Genomic DNA, 19,572 nt, shown 5'->3' with positions numbered 1-19,572 from the left:
TCTATTTTTCCTTTTCTTTTCTGGTAAAACGGCTACGCTAGGGAGCTGTTTTGGATTTCGGTGTTCCGGAAGCCCTCGGCTCTTTTTCTTCCATACGCCTCTTTGGAACCGCGACAACGTTGTTTATTTATGTGGCGAGTGCTTGCATACAGTGAATCAGAAGAGTAATGGATACAGCGATTTCAGACAAAATGCAAGAATGAACAGAACAAACACTCGGACGCATCATAAGCGGTCAAGCGTCACCTAGCAACCGGTTGACAGGTCGAATGCACGCTGGATCCCATGCAGCGTCCAAGGCCTCGAGCTGGACAAACCCTTCCATTGTCCGTTGTACTTGTACGGACCAGTGCTTGTGCATATCCACTAAGCGACTGCCAATCAAGCGATCGGGAGGTCTTATTATTATTCATAGGATCTGGCTATGATTAGTCGGAACCGATTTGTACACACCTGGAGACATATCTGGAGACCATTAAATTAGACTGGAGCACAAAATTGGGTCTAGTCGGAAGTACAGAACACATGGCTGACTCCACTCCTTGTTATGGGCTAAGACCGAGGATGGAAGGGAAGAACTATGGATTTTCGTGCTAAGGATTGAAGGGGTATGGACCGAATCTCCACCGCCTCTGTGATTCCCTTTTTTTTAATATTTTGACTATAAGCCTTGTAGCGGTGTAAGAAGTACGGAGTCTGTCTACAGAGTAGAGGAAAGAGTCACAGTGATGATGGCATCCAAGTTCATATAGAATAGAGGTTCGACGCTAGATATCAAAGTCGGGAGACCAGTTCCATGGGTCGAGTGCCTACATTCCTTCTTGGGTGGTTCAAAGTGGTTCAATCTGATCTAAACGGGAATAAACAAAAAATAAGAAAAAAATAGAAGTCTGGCTCAACCAATCAGATGCTATCTAATCTAGACGGAAGCCTGCCAGATCCAGTGTCCAGAATCTAGGGTAAATACCATACCGTAATTTATGTTACTCTCTTTTTTTACTTTTTCCACTTTTTTTTTTTTTTTTTTTCGTCCCGTTGAGACTGCGTAATTTGCCATAAACAGCCTTGGGAGCTTCGCATCTACTTCTCTCTCATCCCCCTTTCTGCTGACTTTAGATCTTCTCTCTTATTATTCTTCTATTATTATTTTGTGTTTATTACTCTGATATCCCCCTCTGTCTTACTCTCCTTTCATCGTTGATTCTCGTTTCACTCTTCACAATGCCGTACAACACCCGTCGCAAGTCACTGTCCCTGCCATCGCTCGGGATACAACTCCCCAACTCCTCTCGTCGTTCTCCCTCTATCTCCAAGCACACCGATGACCACCCATCAAAAAAGGTCAAGAGATCGCACGGTTCAACTTCATTATCGCCGGAGCCCTCCGACAAGATCTCCGCGCGCGCCGGCCGACATGGATTATTCGAGCACACCCCTCCTCCTTCACCGATGGATGGCGTGCACGCGCCCAAGATCGACACCGAAGGAATTAATGACGATATCGTCGTCGCTGTAATCAACCAACTCGAGAAGACTGGGAATCGTCCCCATCTAGTGAAGGAACTCGCTGCCGTCTTGGTCGCGTTGAATGTGAACGTCGCAAAGTGAGCATTTCGTCGTCCAGTGGTCTTAGTAACCAGTCGCTAACCTCCCGATTCTAGTTCTGCCAACCCGGCTGCCCTGCTGTCCTCGCGGTTGGCTGCCTATATGAAGCGCTCTTGGTCGGCGCTCGCGCCTTGCCCTATTGCCAAGGAGCTTATCTTAATTCACCCGCGCAAAGTGTACTACTACCTCACTACGTTCCCTCATCAGCCCATCCCTGAGACTGACGATACTGTTCCTGCCGTAGATGGCAAGCAAATCACTCCCAGTGTGTCCAGTCTCGAGGATGAGGAAGACGCGATGGCGCGGGAACGTAGCCCCAGTCCCGAAGTGGACTTGTCCTCCCCCGGACTTCGAAGAGCTGAACACCTCTTCCAACCACGGAGCCACCCCCGATCATTTCCCCGATGCCAGTAATCTCACCCGTCTCATGCACTCGCACCGTGCGGCTTCCCCGCCCCTGGAGGGTGACGAGAAGGAATTCACTCAAACCGCCAGCGCTGTGCGTGAGCGTGCCTCTGAGGAGAAAGCCAGCGAGTCCAGCCGTAGCCAGTCCATCCTGTCCGAGAGCCTGAGCGCCATGGAAGATTCGGGTATTTCCGAGTCCCCTGTAAACGGTGGCTCGATGTCTCCCTCTCTTCACGGTGACGGCATGTCGGAAGAAGAGTATAGTGACTACTTCTCTCACATGCCCGTTGACCACATGGCCCAGGATGCCGACGAGGCTGCTGCTTCTGCTCTGTTCGGCACTTCGCCTTCTCCATCCCTCACCTCCATCGCATCATCTGTCTCGTCTGGCACGAGCATGGCCGATGCCGGTATGGATGCGCTTGCTGGCAAACCCGCTGCTCCTCAGATTGCTCTTCCTGAAGATCTGGACGCAGCTCCCGTCTCAACTCTCAAGCGCTCGCTTGATATGTTGAACAGCGGTCTCCCAGATGTTGATCTTAAGATGTCGGACTTGACGGAATCCCACGAGCGTCTTACGCTCACTCCCCGTCCTGTCTCCATGAACTCAGAGTCCGTTTTTGATTCATGGCGCGAACTTCAGAACCCAGAGATGGTGGAAGTCGACGAGCTTGATGAGATGTTTGGCGAAATCTAAACGCCATCAGCCGTCGATTTCCCCTCCTGTTTACGCATCTCATCTCATCTCTTTCCACTCCTGGCAGGCTCCAGCTTGCCTCTACCACTCTGTACATGTCCATTTATCCGGCGCACCTTCTACTTCTTTTTTATTGCTAATGCCTATTTTCACCTGTATATATACATACGTTGTCGGATCTTTTTTTTTACATGTCCTGGATGGGCAAACTTGGGAGGATGTTTGAAAGCTGGATGACTGGGTTCACCAAAAGTGTCAAAAATACAATCTAGCGTGTTTTTATCTCGCATTTTACTCCAATTCACCTCAAATCTATATCTTGACATCTTCACGTTGTCCGCGTTGATCCATGGAAGTTTCTAAAACGGTTCTTGACTAAGCCACTATAGACCCAATCAGGGACGCTCTGGGCCCCATCACTGGTTACACATCCCGCCACTCATATCATCCGGCATCGACTGGACCTCATTCTTTTTCTCTGCACGAATTTACGAGTATCTTCATCTGTTTCCTCAATGCATACACCTACGATTTCTGAACGAACTCCTACCATGCAAATCTAGCCATATCATTCGTCGCTACTGGATGCCGAAGCGCATAGTCCCGCTTCGGGAACGCAATCTTGATATCATCAGTTAAAACACACACCTGCACACTCCCTAGGTCTTTTCTACACAATTCGCGACTATGACAATCAAAGGCGTACCGCTGCAGTCCAACCAGGAAGAGAACGCCTCTCAACCCGAACCTCCTGCTCAGAAACAAGATACAGATAGCGCCCTTGCCACACCCCGACCACCCTCTCTCGCAGATTCCGTTTCGACACTCGGCGCAAAACGATCCGCGTCTACCTCCATCCTCTCAAATCAGACCCTTGCCGCTCAAACAAAAGTCGCTATCCCTCGCCAGCGGGCGGGGATTGCGCAGCGCTATAATCGGAGAGTGCCCCGCGCATGTGAATCTTGCAGAGGTCGGAAGACAAAATGCAGTGGCGATACCCCTGTTTGCCGCCAATGTCGGGAGCTCAGGGCGACGTGCATTTACCCGCAAGGTTGGAGGGAAAAGACAAAAAAGTAAGTGCCTTTTCGGGTTCGCAGTTGGCATTTTTCCATGGAAGCGAGAAACGAGCAAATTGCAAATTGCAAATTGCCAAGACGAAAGTGGAAGAAGCACGGCTTATCACATCACATGAACGTCTGCTAACGAGGTTGGAATCAGACAAGTTGAAAAGCTTTCAGAGAAAGCGACAGAATATGAAATAATGCTTAAGGAGTTAGGGAACACTGTGGAGTCTCGTGCTGCGGAGCGGATCAGGAGCTTGCTGGACAAGGTTTGTCATTCTAGACCGATCTTCGCACTATTGCTTACCAGTTGACTACAGCACGGCCTGGAGACGGAAGATTCTTCCAACCAATCCAACTCGGTAACTCCTCAGGATGATAATCCAGAGCACGATGTGCCATCATCGCCCTCGTCTATCGGGTCACTGGAGGCGATCGACCGAGTTGAAGAGGATCTCAATCGATCCGAACATACGAGAGCAACCGGCTATATGGGAAAGAACTCAGAAGTCACTTGGATGCAGCGACTGCAGAGGGAAGCAGATCAACGTGCGCAGGGCCTTCCAGGCAGCTTGGAGCCTGGCCAGGATCGCACCACTGATAATGCATTGTCTCTCCACGCGGTCAATTATCACCTTGATGATTTGGACATCTCGGTGCCTGGACCAGTTCAACTTTATGCTATGCCTCCTCGAGAGCAAGCAGATCATATGTTTGAAGCATATTTGACCACTGTGCACCCGTTCTACCCCATTATAAACAGGCCTCTGTTCGCGGCGCAATTCCGAACATTCTTTGATAGTGCTGCAAGACCCGGTGACAAGTGGCTTGCAATTTTGAATATGATCTTCGCAATTGGTGCCAAGCACGGGCATCTGACCGACGCACCGTGGCGCGGCGATGAGAAAGATCATTTGGTCTATCTGACCAGAGCACGGATTTTGAGTATGAACGGTGATGTTTTGTTCAGCCATCCTGATCTCCAGCAAGTCCAAGTAGAGGGCTTGATTGCCTTCTACCTCCTAGCCTCCGATCAGATCAATCGGTAAGTTCATATCCCCTGCATAATCAAGACTGGCGAGCTTACACATCGCAAAGGGCATGGAGAATCTCAGCGCTAGCCGTACGTTCGGCAATCACCCTCGGAATAAACATGAAAAGCAGCGCACCAACCACACCGGATCTCTCAAAGGAGGCCCGCTACCGAGTCTGGTGGTGCTTGTATACATTCGAACATATGCTCGGAATAATGACTGGTCGAGCAACTTGTATTCAAGATGGTGTCTGCACTTCGCCCTTCCCGATTCCGTTCGAAGAGGATCAACTGCACCAACCAGGTGCCCTTGAAGTCCTGACAGATTCCACCCTACGAGACGAACGGATCAACAACGTAGTAGCCAGTGCTTGTATCAGACAGATGCCTCTCAATCCAGCAAATGGAACGCTGGCTGCCCATCACACAAAAGCCCGAGACACCGCATGGATTAAGAGCTTACCAATCAACTACGGACTCTGTTACCTGTACTACTGCGACCTCTCAGTGGTCGTGCAGGAAATTGTCAACAAAGTCTATTCAGTAGACTGCGTGATGGTGCCTTGGGCACACATTGAGAACCGAATTGGTGAACTCAGGTCTCGGACCGAGATGTGGGCAGCCAGTCTCCCCGAAGCGCTCGATTTCACCCGCACACATGAAAATGGACCCGATGTGCTCCGGTGTAAGCTGACTCTGGCATTACATTACTACAGTGCGCGCATCACCCTAGGTCGCCCCTGTCTCTGCCGACGCGACGCACGCCGAAAAGGCCCCACCGCATCATTCAGCCATGACATGGCTGTGATCACATTGGAGTCTGCTTGTCGCATGCTCGATCTGATCCCCGATGAGCCGAATGCAATTCAACTATATTCAATCGCGCCCTGGTGGTGCGTTCTCCACTATCTCATGCAGGCGGCGACCGTTCTACTCCTGGAGTTATCATTCGGCACAGTGCACATGCCAGAAGAGGAAAAGAATTTCATTGCGCTTTCTAAGAAAGCCACCCGCTGGCTCTTCGCAATGTCCGAGCAGAGCATCGCCTCAAGACGTGCCTGGCAACTCTGTGATCTGAGCCTCCGCAAACTAGCCAAGGGCATGAAATACGATGTCAGCGATATGCCCGAATATCCCTACCACCCAGAGCCGACAACCACAATCGGCTCGGAGTCCGGTGATGGCCCTGTGGCTCATACAGTTGATGACTATTGGGGTCCTCAGCTAGAGCATCTTCCTGTATCTGTTCCGGTGCAACCTCCTCCCGGCGAAGATCATTACACCTACCCGACCATCTCTACTACAGACCTGATGTCTACTTTGACGGCTGAAGCTCAGGATTCATATTTCCCTTATGATCCCATCAGTGGGGAATTTATGCGATCTTTCTTCCCTCAGAACAATGAGAATGACAACTGAGTATGATTGGATTTTCCGAAAATCCTGAAGCACGAAGAAAAGAATATACGAGTCTCCTTATCACCTGCCATCTCTTTAATGTCTACCGTCTCGTTTGAGTCTTCCGCTCAACTCTATAACCACCTTTATAACCTCATTATTTCTCTCTCGATCTTTCGATGTGCATATTCATCCAATTTGCCTACTATACCTGATATCTTCACTGAGCGCAAGTCATAAAAGCTATCATCCTACTCTGTTTACCTTCATTCCACATCCAACACTATCTATCTCCGATTTCGTCTCTTTTTGATTTTGTTTACATTCGAGGCATGTCCAATCTTCATGTTCTCTCACCGAATTTTCTATGGTGCTTTTTAAAATGTTGCATCACATGACAACACAGGAGTTTGATATCTCGTGAACGGCTCATGACGGGTTCTTCATATTGATTTTGGTTTATCGGTTTTCGGGGTTTGATTTTGGGAATGAATTTCAAATTGGGATCAGCAATCTGAACTGAACTCGATATAGGTGGCTATCTTGTTTTATTGTCATCATAGGGGTCAGGTCTCTTCGGTTTCTGCTTAGGGTTGTTCCAACATTATGCCGTGGAACTTACTTGGTGTTATGTTGCCATATTCGGTGTGGTTACTTCGCATTTTTATTATTATCAAGGTTTCCTTTCGATTTTCATCCCATATCAGCCATGTCTATGCGTGAATGCGAGCGTGAATACTGTATGGGCCATATCACCACTTGCGTGTAGTCTTTTGATAGAAAGTACTAGGTACAAGATTCCAAATTTGTGAAAAAGACGGTCAAACCTGTTATGTTCCATTGATTACCTCTCTATTACTCCCTACTCTATGCCCTGACCGGGTCCTTTAAGGTCACATGTCTCTCGCCTCTTTTGCGGATTTCTCCCCAGCAACGCTTTGAATGTATAATGTCAACAACTTAGAATTGAAACGCCTGAATAGTAAAGATATACTAGATTATCCTTTCATTGCTTTCTGACCGACTATCCCCATTCTAACAAGCCTAAATCCTTCGATTAGAAAAGTCGTAACATAAAGTAGAGATCTATAGCATATCCAAAATTCCTAATACCAATTAAAAGGAGAAATAACACTGTATGCAATTGCATTTGAATATTTGTAGAAACCCTAACACAGCAAACCGAATACACCCCGAAGCCTAAACCCCTAACCCCCTGCAGGAAGAGGCTACAGGCCCGGCTTTTGCTATTTAAGCCTTCCTGTCGTTGGGTCAATCTCCTGCCGCCCTTTGAAATCCACTTTCAGAGATTTGGCACCGCTTCGAATAAAATTCTGGAACCAAACGGGGGCTCCTCGCTACGTAACAGGTCAATAATATTCCCTCGAAGCGAAGTGATAACGTACCAATCCTGCGAAGAACCTAAATATACCAGGGAGGAAAATAGTTTGACTAAGTCCACTATCGAGTGTATCAACAATAGTGTCGACGACGGTGTCTATATGCAGCAGAGGCGTGAAGAAGTGGGACTGGTTTGTCTCGCCCTTGAAAAGAGGTGTTTTCGTAAAACTCAAAACGGCAAGCGATGTGCGAACTTTGAGTGCATTCTGGCTTCGCAGCTCTTCCGCAAGACACTAAGAAAATAAGCACTTTGAAATAGACAGGAAAAGGTTATACTTGGATCTTACCTCGTGAAATGCAATCATTCCTGCTTTTGACGCCGCATAATCTGCAATTCCTACCGGAGGAATATAAGCACTCATCGACGCGACGTTGAAGATGTGACCATGATTGTGCTTGATCATGTTGGGAAGGAACTCTTTAGCGAGCAGGAAAGGTGCAAGTAGATTGGTCTTCAAGGTAATGATATTGTCGCTGTATGAACCTTCGACAACAGTCCGACCACGAGACAAACCAGCATTGTTGACTACCACTTTCAGCTAAAGATCTAAGTTCTTGCCCTCTTTTAACTTACCAAGGACAGTTGGATGACCTATTTCGACTTCTATCTTCTCGCAGACAGATGAAATTTGCGTTTCGTCGCTAAGGTCGCATTTATAGCATATGATATGTTTCCCTTGAAGCTGTATTAGCCGAAAGCAAATGAAGTAGAAATGTTCACTCAGTATACCAGGTTCATATGTTAAAGGGATGATATCCAGTACAATCACCCGAGCCCCCATAGCGGCGAGATGTTGTGCTACACCACCCCCAATGCCACCACTCCCACCAGTGACTACTACCACTTCCTTCTTCCAGTCCCATTCATTGTCTGTAACCCAGTTGTTTTGACTTTTGCCACTCAACCAGTCATTAAGAAACAGCAAGATACTGGTCACTGTGACCAGTTGAACTGGCCTTTGATATGGCACAGCAACGCTCAACCTGGCACCATGCACTAGGTACAAGCATGTCAATGTGAAGAACGGATGAAGCAGTGTTCGCCGTAACCATTTGAAAACTGGATCAATGTAAAGGCCCTCACGGGGAATAATCGCTCCCTTGCTCGTCATCGTCGAAATCTGATATTGGGCGTAGTCAATACTGCATCTGGGAGGTGGAGAAGTATCATTCCAATTTGATACTTTATGAACTTTTGGAATCGGGAGACTCTGCCGCCACGTTCTCAACTTGGGTTTTCCCTGACTTCTCAGAAGTTTGATGTTCGGAACCGTTCCTTGTCTGCGCCGGAAGGTACCCGGATGGCGGCACATCTGCGCAGTATCCATCCGATAATCGCCTTCACTTGATAACCGGAACATTCCGGCTTAAGAGATCAAATAGATTGCACCCCAAGACCTAGACAGTCAATATGATAGACTATTTTCGATCATTAGCGATATAAAGCTTGTGAGTGGTTACTTGAAGTCGCTCACTCAAAGCAAGCGCCTCATTGGGGACATCAAGAAGACCTTTGACCATATCAAGACAGTATAGTTGAGAATCCACCGGTTTCAACTCCAGTTGTAGACTTCTCTTGGATTAGATTCAGAGGCTATATTCACATCGAAAGATAGAAGAGTAGTAACAAGTCTATGACACCGATAATCGTTAATAGTTCGAGATTGCTAGAGCTTGCCTGACGATTACCTATTCTCTAGCCAATTCAGCCCTACTAAACCGGAAGGGATCATAATCTAGAGTCTTTTATGAGAGAATTTACTGATACCAAAGCTCAAACAAATGTTTTCCTTGCCTTGAGTCCCTATTTCTCCTAAAATAGCTTCTTTACTATGTATACGAATACCATATATCCAGGTTGAAGAATCAGTTCCCCATATTGAGATGATGTATTTCGAGAGAATGTGAGTACGAGTATAATGAAACATACACTAGATTTACGCAAAATGAACATAAATGATCCCCGGTTTCAACAATTTAGGGCTGGCTGTAGTTTCGATCACCATAATTTCCCAAGGTGCATGTTGGACAGCGCTATGGCACTGTAGGCTCTGAGTTGCCTGAGAATGTCTCGAAAATCACTGAGCTGATTACCCGCCAAGATCCCAACGCAAAGTAAAGCCAACATTATGACCCAGGAAATAGAGCGGGTTTTTGGCTTTATAACTCTCTGTCAAATAAAGTATCAGTTGAAGGTGTTAGCCAGACGACAGGAAGCTTGAGCCTCAAACCTTGATAGACCAGTCAGACCATGTGGGAAACAGACTTCTCCACCAATAGTGGCCTTGAGTCCAGGGATAGGACATGGAGTTCCAGTTTTTATCGTTAAGATACCACTATGAGAGTTGGTTAAACAAGAGATGCCGGATAGTAGTGATCAGACGAGCTAAACTAACCGACAAACATCCAGCGTTCCAAACACGCTTTTTCAGTGCGTCTTGCACCCAATACACGTAATTGTGCTCAGCTTCGGCAGTGACCTCGATAGAAGCAGCATCGCCGTATAGAACTGGCTTGAGGACTCGAAGGGCATAGTTAATCGAGCTAGTTATAATGGTTAGAAACCCGAGGTGCTGAAGATAAGAGATCGTCGATGCGCGTAACCTACTTCTCCGCAGCCATCATGGCAGACGTATGACCAGTCGCAGCATTAGGGCCCAAGAGCATGAAGAAGTTAGGAAATCCATTCAGTGCAGAGCAGTTGTACGCTGCTGGACCGCCGTATTCCTTCCTTTCCCAGTGCTGTTCGACGTTTTGGCCGTTGCGTCCAACGACATTCATGAAGGGAATAAACTTGTTGGTTTTGAAGCCTGTTGCGAGCACAATAACGTCGGCCGAAACAAACCCCTTGTTGGTCTCGATGCCATCTGCGGTTATTTTTTCGGCTTTCGCATCTGTTAGTAGGACCTTGTCATCATGCAGTGATTCAAGATAACCGGGGTCAAAGATTCGCCGCTAAGGTCGAATTAGCCACTCAGATCATTGGACATGGACATGACGCGCTAGACATGCTAGATGACAAATAAAGATATACCTACCTTGCAGCCAACATCAAAATCTGGGATAAGCAGATCATGATACTTTTCCGGACCAGCTCGCCGCATGTACATTTCTCCCTGTTTTCTTCTCTTCTCCCTCAGTTTGGCCGCATCCTTTGTCATCGGGAATAGACGAAATTCGTTCTCAGCGATCAAGAAGATGTAGAATCTGTGCAGTCTCATGGCTAATGGGACGTTGCGGAAAATCCACTGGAGTAGCTTGGGATAGCTGAAGTTTGGCGCCGGGAAGATCCAGTGCTTTGTTCGAATAACCTGGGTAAGAGATTTCACACCTCCATCCTTCACAAGGGCTGGAACAATTTGTGCAGCAGTACCTATGAGGATATCAGCAAGCCTGTCCAGCAGCTTTCTAGGTAATGTGAAGATTGATACTAACATCCATTTCCAATAACAACAACGTTCTTCCCCTTTAGATCCACGCTATGGTCCCAGCGGGCAGAATGGAAGATACTTCCTTTGAATTCTGACGCACCAGGAATTTCGCACTCACGCGGCTCTACAAGTTGCCCAGTAGCCGCAAAAAGGATTTGGCACTCGTGGGTATATTCCCTTCCTGTCGAATCTCGCAGATAGAGAAGCCATCGATTGGCGTCCTCTCTCCAGACACTACGGACCACTTCCACTCCAAAGGTCATCTTCGGAAGCAGATTGTGGGTTTTCACCACATTATCCACGTACTCCTTGATTTCCTTGTTAGATGGCATAAGCTTTGTCCAACTCGGGTTCTGCGCGAAAGAAAAGCTATAAAAAGCGCTTGGAACATCACAGCCACATCCTTCAAGGGTGTCAGTTTCTGGGTTAGATCAAGGTGAAGCGGCCTGGCTAACCTGGATACGTATTGATGTACCATGTTCCGCCGGTCGTGGGATGTCGCTCAAAGAAACGAATGTCTTCGATGCCGTACCATCTCTGTAACGTAGCACCTAAAGCTACAGCCGATAGGCCGGCACCAACACAGGCTATCTGACTGTAGGTTGGAGCTTCGGTTGACGATGTAGTCATCTCGAACGATAATGATCATAAACTCAGTACAAAGTGGTGTAGTATATCCAAATACAGGGCTGGTGCTTAGTTTAAGTATGACATATCGCTATCCCTGAATATCAACACCACACCACGTCGGGACCACTCCCGTGGCTTCGGACGCACCCGAAACGAGAAATTACATGTGCCAAAGTTACTTTTTCCCTATATCATCTGAGAAAACAAGTATAGGCCCTCGTTGGGAAGCGAATTCAGGTGTCGTGTCAGTGATTTGGGGGCAAATATCCTCAATTTCCGAAGCTCATATTCAATTAGCACCGGAACAGTTCCGAATTTTCATGACGTGACAAGGAGATATAGTTCGAGTGATCGTTTTTCAAATGGAATAATATCTTGGTAGTTAACGGAACAGTTCCGTGGGTACGGGTATAAACAGCTATGATGATGCCAATATTGCTAGGGTGAACATGACTTTTAAATTGAATCAAAATCTCTCAAACAGCAGAAAGCAGTCATGGATCTCCACTCGCAATTACAGACTATATGGACCAGTATCATCACCACATACAGGCCAGGCGTCATCGAGATTGTGGCAGATATACTGGTTCAACTGGTTGGATTCATCATACCAGCAGCTATCTACATGCTGATCGATGTTGTTTTCCCAAAGTTCTCGCAGCGCCACAAGATACAAGACCCTCGTCGGCAGCCGACCCGCCAGCAAATCTTACACTGTATAAAGATTTCTCTTTTCAATCACACTATTTCAATGGCTATGCATGGCACGATGCTCTATTTAGCTGGTGGCTTCGATCATTCGTTGATGAATTTCGGCCCAAAAATACCCTCTTTGACAACCTTTATAGGAGATTTCCTTTTTGCTCTGCTAGCACGAGAAATCTCTTTTTATTACGTTCATCGCGCCCTCCATCACCCCAGAATTTATGCCTACATTCACAAGATGCATCACAAATACATTACGCCAGTCGCATTCGCTGCCGCATATGCTCATCCCATCGAACATATTTTGGCTAATGTGTTACCAATCACGCTTCCTCTCTATCTGAAAGGCGCTCATGGCCTCTCCATTATGGCCTTTGTCACCTTCGAGCTTTGGGAGGCCGCGGCTGACCATAGCGGGTACGACTTTTTGAAACTACCACCCGCCGAGTTGCACGATCTACACCACGAGAAATTTCGTGTCAACTATGGAACTATCGGCTTGATGGACTGGATTCACGGAACCGACACTTATGGGTGGGACCGGAAGGAAGGGAAGGTGGACAAGGCCAAATGAGTGAACACGAGGTATAAAGGCCATTAGTTGGCTTTAATAGCTGGTAGAATAGTGTCTGAACGAGTGGTTTGGCGCCTGCCCATGATGTTGTGGCGCTGGGCTTTGAAAATATCTCATGAATGAAGACCCATGAGTCTCATGCAAAGCTATCATGGAAATTAAATCCCGTCAAAAATCCTAAGTCATCCAATCCAGGTGCCATGTTCTCCGCGAATTCCTCCCAATTGAAGACAGGAAACTGGGTAAGTTCGTCAACTAAGTTATCATATTGTTCGCTAGGTTGCGGTATATGTGAGGCATCAGCTTCCGCATTCGTCTGATGTTGACCAGTGGGGACTGCTCGAACATAAGCAGCCTGGAGAAATTGAACAGTATTGTTTGCAGAGCGGCAAAATGTTGATAGGAATTCCAGAACACTGGTTGCCTCTTTCCAAGCCTCTCTTGCTTTGCCCAATAATATTTGATCCATCATTGATGGTGTAGATAGAGCCATGAGAAGGACCATTGCTGCGGTCGAGGCATCTAGGAGTGGTAAAATTAGTTTGACATGTAGAGTGAGGTGAAAAATGGCTATAACATACAAAAACCATTGTACCACCACGCATCGGAACAGTCGGTTTGATAAGTTTCTCGCACTAGGTGTGTGAGATCAATGGCAGCTGTCACACATGCCTCGGCGCAATGACAGAATATGGAGGAATACAGATTGCTTTGCATCTCTATGCTCTGAGATGACGAGTCATTTTGTAGCTCTGGTCCAGACAATGATTCTCGTTTAGAGTATATTTGGATGAATATGGGACGGTAGAGGAGGATCTGAAGGTGCATGTATCTGTAAAGAGAGGTTAGAGACTGGTACTGAAGCTGTAGCGATAGACAACACACCTAGCATGTAGAACATTTCTTTGCTGAGCAATCGCCATGTTGGGTTCTGGAAGAGAAGGCGTGGAGTGTGCCCCAGTTGTCCACTTTAAAAAGCAAGGGACATTGGACTTGAACATCAACAGCTCTCTTTCAACTTCAAGCACAATTTGAAGGCTCCTGATGCTCAACGTCGGGGATGGCAAGTTGTCCTGGCGCAGTCGGCCACGCCAGGCATTATAGACATCAGCTAAAATATTGTCCAAAATATCATAAAGCTTGATCGCTTCGATATAGAATGCCATTAACGGAGGTCCGCTTGTATCATGTTGGTGCCCAGATAGTTCTAAACCATCAGGTGCGGGAACTCGGGCAAGATGGGAGGTCATGCTCGGTCTGCCGTATGTCATGCTCAAGGTCCTACAAAGCTATAGGTCAGCAAGGTCAACAAACAGAACAGAGGAGTGGAAGACTTACATGTCCATTATTACACATCCATGCCAGGTTCGTTTACGAATTTCAGACTCCAAGGGTGTCAGTGTAGCCAGGATATCTGATTTGTGGAGTCCTAATCCAAAGGCAACTCTGCAGGCGTTCCCAACAGAATGCCAGCAGCGACTGGGATATGGGGAGCTCTGCAAATAAAGTGCTGTAATGAGTAAAGACTGAACCACCCCGAGGGTATTGATGTCCATGAAATCGAGCCCGATGAAATGCTTCGCCCGAAGGAAGAATGAATTGGCGACGGACTCGACTTGCTCTGATGCCAGATCGGCAAATTGGCAGCCCAAGGCAAATATCAAGTTCAGGGCACACAGGAAGACAATCGAAGTGGGCTCCGACTCTGTCTTTGATCCTATTCCAATCTGTAGATCGGTTGGCGGGGGGATATTAGGTTCGTTTTCTCCACGCCAGAGATTTTGATAGGCTGCCTCGAAGGCTGGGCGATGGAATATTGGATAGAGAATGTATATTTTCTCGAAGAATCGTTTCACCAGGTGATCGGCAAACGCTCGCGGTGGTAATGAAAAATCCTCCATCCCGTATGTGGTGGATGTGTCCTGAAGCCTGTTGTATGCGGGCTCGGCACGAGAGCCACCTGCCGGCCTTGATGGCATGCTTTGATAGGCAAAGCGCATGAGAGAGGCCGTGGATGAAGTACCGTAAAAGTGAAATCGGGTGGATCTTCTTCGATCCTCCCTTTCCGCCTCTGACAATATCATCTGGCCCATACCTGTAATGCGGCCTTGGTCCTCGTCAAATAACGGGGATTCATGGAGATCGGTAGTCTTTTCCCCGAGTGAGCTAGTATGGCTATCATTACGTCCACTTCGGGTACACGGTAGTATATGTCCCGAGGCCAGTCTGTTCGTTGAGCTTGGAAGGACCGGGGTCTGTTCCGTAGTTTCCAGACGTAAACGGCGAGAAACAGGCGAGACGCTGGTCCTATTTGGTGTCATTTCTTCTTGCCTCGTGGAGTTACCAGGTAGCCGAGCTTGTGGAGTTGAGGGGCTTGAGACACGGGCTCCAGCCTTCAAGCAGGTTTCTTCCAGTTCTTTGATTCGCTGGTGGAGAGTATGGACATATCTATCTAGAATTAGAGGTGAAATACAAAAAGGTGTGCATGCGGGGGAGGCTTACTCGTCCCTGCTAGTTGACCGGGAGTTCTCCGTGTTATAAACACACTGATCATTCCGATGTGATCGTCTCACGCATGGCCCGCAGATGGGCTTTGTTCCATCACAGCGAATCTTTCTCTCTCTGCACGAGTCGCAGGCCAAGGCAATCTTAGGGCGAGTTCTGGCTCGTCTTTTGAGGTTTGCAGAAGCTTTTGGTGACATTCTGTAAGATCTAGATCCACCAGCTTGATGACTCGATGAAGATAGCGGATGCTTCTCAGCCCGCGAGACCCTCTGTATTGAGTGGACTTGCAAGCAACAGTGAGTAGGTGACAGGCACTTTCCGGCACAGGGGGTCTTTAAGTCCGGGATGGTTCCGGGATCTTCACGTTATAATTTCTTTGTGGGGCTTAAGTTTACCCCATCTCTCGGATCATTCCCGGCCTTCTCGTTCTTGAATCTGGGAATTTCCTACCTTCTCTTCACAGTCCGAGGCAAAATTACCTCACGTGTCCACAGAACCGAGGCTATGGCCAACTTGTTGACTTATATTTGTCTCTCAGAATACCTGAGGGAGTTGGTGCCTCATCAGCCTCGCTCACCTCACCCGATCTCATTTTGTGAAGCATTTGAAGAATGACGCGCAATATATCGGCTCCAACAAAACTACGCATATTTCTGACCTTCTTATTCCGGACTTTGCCAAACGCAGCATTCAGAGTTTCTGGAGCCGTTGTTCGAGCATGGCTAAAAGGCTTGCCCCTCGGGTCATCCATATGGAATGGTTTTGCTGGCGCCGTGATGGTCAACACCCATCCTCGAGACCTGCAGAGCATTCTACCATCCACCATCGAGACATATAATGCATGGGTGTCGTCGCACAATATCGCTCATACTGTAGATTTCCTGGAGGCTGACAACTCAACTCGTCTACTGTGGATTGGACCAAGAAAGGCAAAGAATGTGGTCCTATTTTTTCACGGTATGAAACGCAATAATCACTCTCGAATTTTGCTGACCCACCAGGTGGCGGCTATGTAATGCCTCTTTCCAAAGGGCATTTGGACTGGATGGCACATGTGAGGAATGAGGCCATCAATGCTGGGGTGGAACTCAGCGTGTGTATCCTCGCATATGGTCCGTTCAATAACATTCATTGAAATAGCGAAGAACAGTTACTGACTCACAATGGAGATTTGATTCCCGAAAACAGATACCCCAGACAGATGTCACAGGGCATTCTCGCACTTGAGCATCTTCTAAATTCAGGATATGAGCCTTCGCAGGTAACAATGGTCTATATAAAACTTACCACGTGCGGTTCTAACGTGATTGAGTTCTAGATTGTGGTTGGAGGGGATTCTGCAGGAGGCCATTTGTCTCTAAGTCTTATAGCACATCTTCAGCATCCCCGCTTCGAGGATTGCCCAACACGGAATCTCTTGAGCCAGAGTGGTGCGGTAAGAGGGTGTTTCCTTGTATCTCCTCTTGCATCTTTTAAATTCAATACCCCCTCTTATAACAGATGGCTTAGTGCCGATGTTTTGAGTAAAAGGGTTGTGCATGAATGGGGCTTATACCTTGTGGAGAACTCTCCCTGGAAAGAGGAGGTTTCCGCAGGAAAAGGCTGGGGGATAGCACTTGATGTGCCAGAAAGCTGGTGGAATAGTTTCGATGCCGTCGATCGTGTTCTGGTGACCGGTGGATCTGAAGAGGTCTTTAGCGATCACATACAGCGACTAGCCCAGATGCTGAAAAGAAAAAGCATTGGCAACGTGACGCTGTATATGGGCAATGAAGCCCATGATGGGCCGTTGATGGACTTCTCAGCAGGCAAGCTTCCTAGTCAAACTACCAAAACCATTACAGAATTTGTGATATCTTGTTTCAGAAAATGAATGATAAGCCGCTTGTTTCTCGTCAATGAAGGGTCGCCTAACAGAACGCAGCCATGGCGAAGATGTTCAGGACTTCTCTGGTAGTATCTGATCGTGTCTCTAGAAACTGCATAGCAACGTACATGGCCTCCTGATCGTTTCCCGTGAACTTGGTGTCTGGATGCCAAAGAACGTCCCGAATTCATGAAGGGGGTGCTGTCCCATTCTCTACCTTCTCGCGTGCCAGAATCCACCATGACTTGTAGACCTCTTCGCTCCAGGCTCCAATCTTCTCCCAGTGCTTTCGCCATGGCTGTAAATACGAGGGGTAGTTGATCTAGTTCGGGGAACCAGTCCACCAAACTAGTTCCAATGCTTCCAATAAAAAGAGTGACAACATCGTGCAAATCATCCAACTCCCTTCCTGTCCTGACTAATCGCTCACCGAGTGCGATGCAACGGACAGCAGAATTTGCACATCGATAATAAATTATGCAGCGGATAATACGGCACCATGGGTGCGGATTGACCCGGACTCGTCATCGGGATGGTTCCGGGGCCCCCGCTTGGAAAGCGTCCTTATACCATGAACATAATTAGACGGGGCATGCGCCAAATGCCTGAACAATCTTCCTTTTTCTGAAATATGCTGATATTGATATCGATCCCAGTTGCATTGATCATCTTTGTCTATTCTTACAAGCTTGCTATTTTTTCCAGAATGGGCGAACACGGCCTTGATTGGCTCCAAGACAAGGCAATAGGCTGGAGCCACAGACCTCCAGTTGACAAGATTGACACCCATCATCATTGTGTGCCGTCTTTCTATGCCAAGGGTAAGATACGATGAGTGCCAAGCTCTTGGTCCACCACAACTGACATTACCACAGCGATCGAGGAGCAAGGTGGCGACCCAAGTGGCTGGCCAACTCCCCACTGGAGCCCGCTGGCTTCGAAGCTGCTGATGAAGCACGTGGGAGTTTAAACAGCTGTGCTTTCTATCACAGCTCCTGGAGCTTGCATTCTTCCAGATCGTCAGGCACGCGCTCAACTCGCCAGAAAGTTGAACCAATACTCTGCAGATCTCAGGGACAAGGAGCCAGAGAAGTTCGCCTTCTTTGTTTCATTGCCCAACATTCTTGACACGGCGGATGCTCTTGCGGAGATTGCATATGGATTGGATACTCTTCATGCCGATGGGGTCACTCTTTTTACTCGCTACGGCTCCTCCAACACCTACCTTGGTCATCCAGATATTGAACCCATTTGGTCAGAGTTAAACAGGCGACGCTGCGTGGTGTTTATCCATCCCACCCATCCAGTCGATACCAACCCCGTGAACTCAAAGCTACCGCAGCCAGCGATTGACTACCCTCACGAAACAACTCGTACGGCAATGGACATGATCACCAACGGAACCCGACTGAAGTATCCCGCCTGCAAAGTCATCCTATCCCACGCCGGCGGCGCCCTACCTTACATCATTTCGCGCGTCACGACCCCCATGAAAAAAGCACCAGACTTTGCAGTCTCGCATCGTACTGGAATGACGCATGATAAGGCAATGGAGTCTTTCTGTAGCTTCCACTTTGATTTGGCGTTGAGCTCGTCCCCGCAGGTTCTGGATATGCTATTGAAAATGGTTCCGCATGGTCATATCTTGTATGGGAGCGATTTCCCGTATGCCCCGATAACTGCCTACCCGGCATTTTTGGAGGCGTTGGAGTCGTATGAGATGAGTTCAGAGTTGAGAGATATGATCAACTTTGGGAATGCGATGAAGCTGTTCCCACGGTTGTCAAGGCAGAGAGGCGGCACTTTGTGATCGCAAGTGACTATCTGATGCAAGGATACATTCACTACAGAGCCCAATGTCAGATTCAAGTTTAGGCCATCCCTACGATTTGGATAATCAGAATTAAAAGGAGCTGTCTTCATACTAAACCCCTTTCCAATCTCACGTCGACATGTTATCGATAAAGATGAGCTAGGTCTGCTATATCGATGTGTATCAAAGTTCCTAAATGCCCTTAGCATTTTGCCCAGGCGCGAGCAAGTATTCACACACGCTAAAGAAAGAGATGATAGACGGAATGCCGACAAGGGAGCTCTTGGGACAATTCGGGCGGTATACCTAACAACTGAGTCAGCAGTATTGAAGTCCATAACTAATTTGTTATGGCCGTTGGTACGAAGTATGTCTGTACAACTTTGCGATAAAGCTGGCACCGAATGAATAGACACAATAGAGAGCGTCGTCTCTGATTCAAAAGTT

General features: G+C 47.6%; 7 protein-coding genes across 7 annotated transcripts; 4 read left to right on the top strand and 3 right to left on the bottom strand.

Moving 5' to 3' along the window:
* Nucleotides 1-1,221: 1,221 nt before the first annotated feature.
* Nucleotides 1,222-2,707, top strand: N7506_009818 (uncharacterized protein; the record flags this gene model as incomplete). The annotated part of the gene is made up of 3 exons (XM_056959111.1): nucleotides 1,222-1,604; nucleotides 1,662-1,870; nucleotides 1,920-2,707. 3 exons carry the CDS (start codon nucleotides 1,222-1,224, stop codon nucleotides 2,705-2,707), a joined length of 1,380 nt encoding a protein of 459 aa, XP_056808501.1.
* Nucleotides 2,708-3,394: 687 nt separating this feature from the next.
* N7506_009817 (Zn(II)2Cys6 transcription factor) lies at nucleotides 3,395-6,220 on the top strand (the record flags this gene model as incomplete). Its single annotated transcript, XM_056959110.1, has 4 exons — nucleotides 3,395-3,780; nucleotides 3,926-4,037; nucleotides 4,089-4,813; nucleotides 4,867-6,220. 4 exons carry the CDS (start codon nucleotides 3,395-3,397, stop codon nucleotides 6,218-6,220), a joined length of 2,577 nt encoding a protein of 858 aa, XP_056808500.1.
* Nucleotides 6,221-7,446: 1,226 nt separating this feature from the next.
* Nucleotides 7,447-8,712, bottom strand: N7506_009816 (uncharacterized protein; the record flags this gene model as incomplete). The annotated part of the gene is made up of 5 exons (XM_056959109.1): nucleotides 7,447-7,557; nucleotides 7,606-7,833; nucleotides 7,888-8,126; nucleotides 8,175-8,276; nucleotides 8,331-8,712. The coding sequence occupies 5 exons, from the start codon at nucleotides 8,710-8,712 to the stop codon at nucleotides 7,447-7,449; spliced, it is 1,062 nt and encodes a 353-aa protein (XP_056808499.1).
* A 1,113-nt stretch (nucleotides 8,713-9,825) lies between these two features.
* On the bottom strand, nucleotides 9,826-11,363 carry N7506_009815 (flavin-containing monooxygenase; the record flags this gene model as incomplete). Its single annotated transcript, XM_056959108.1, has 5 exons — nucleotides 9,826-9,936; nucleotides 9,997-10,144; nucleotides 10,209-10,555; nucleotides 10,639-10,973; nucleotides 11,036-11,363. 5 exons carry the CDS (start codon nucleotides 11,361-11,363, stop codon nucleotides 9,826-9,828), a joined length of 1,269 nt encoding a protein of 422 aa, XP_056808498.1.
* A 794-nt stretch (nucleotides 11,364-12,157) lies between these two features.
* Nucleotides 12,158-12,940, top strand: N7506_009814 (sterol desaturase family protein; the record flags this gene model as incomplete). Its single annotated transcript, XM_056959107.1, has 1 exon — nucleotides 12,158-12,940. One exon carries the CDS (start codon nucleotides 12,158-12,160, stop codon nucleotides 12,938-12,940), a length of 783 nt encoding a protein of 260 aa, XP_056808497.1.
* A 136-nt stretch (nucleotides 12,941-13,076) lies between these two features.
* Nucleotides 13,077-14,919, bottom strand: N7506_009813 (fungal specific transcription factor domain-containing protein; the record flags this gene model as incomplete). Its single annotated transcript, XM_056959106.1, has 4 exons — nucleotides 13,077-13,462; nucleotides 13,522-13,772; nucleotides 13,826-14,221; nucleotides 14,279-14,919. 4 exons carry the CDS (start codon nucleotides 14,917-14,919, stop codon nucleotides 13,077-13,079), a joined length of 1,674 nt encoding a protein of 557 aa, XP_056808496.1.
* Nucleotides 14,920-18,018: 3,099 nt separating this feature from the next.
* N7506_009812 (amidohydrolase family protein) lies at nucleotides 18,019-19,122 on the top strand (the record flags this gene model as incomplete). The annotated part of the gene is made up of 3 exons (XM_056959105.1): nucleotides 18,019-18,133; nucleotides 18,188-18,270; nucleotides 18,337-19,122. 3 exons carry the CDS (start codon nucleotides 18,019-18,021, stop codon nucleotides 19,120-19,122), a joined length of 984 nt encoding a protein of 327 aa, XP_056808495.1.
* Nucleotides 19,123-19,572: the final 450 nt, after the last annotated feature.

Source organism: Penicillium brevicompactum (assembly GCF_028827555.1).
Source record: "Penicillium brevicompactum strain IBT 35665 chromosome Unknown utg000006l_segment0_segment0, whole genome shotgun sequence".
Taxonomy (NCBI): domain Eukaryota; kingdom Fungi; phylum Ascomycota; class Eurotiomycetes; order Eurotiales; family Aspergillaceae; genus Penicillium; species Penicillium brevicompactum.
This window is presented reverse-complemented; position numbering and strand designations above follow the sequence as displayed.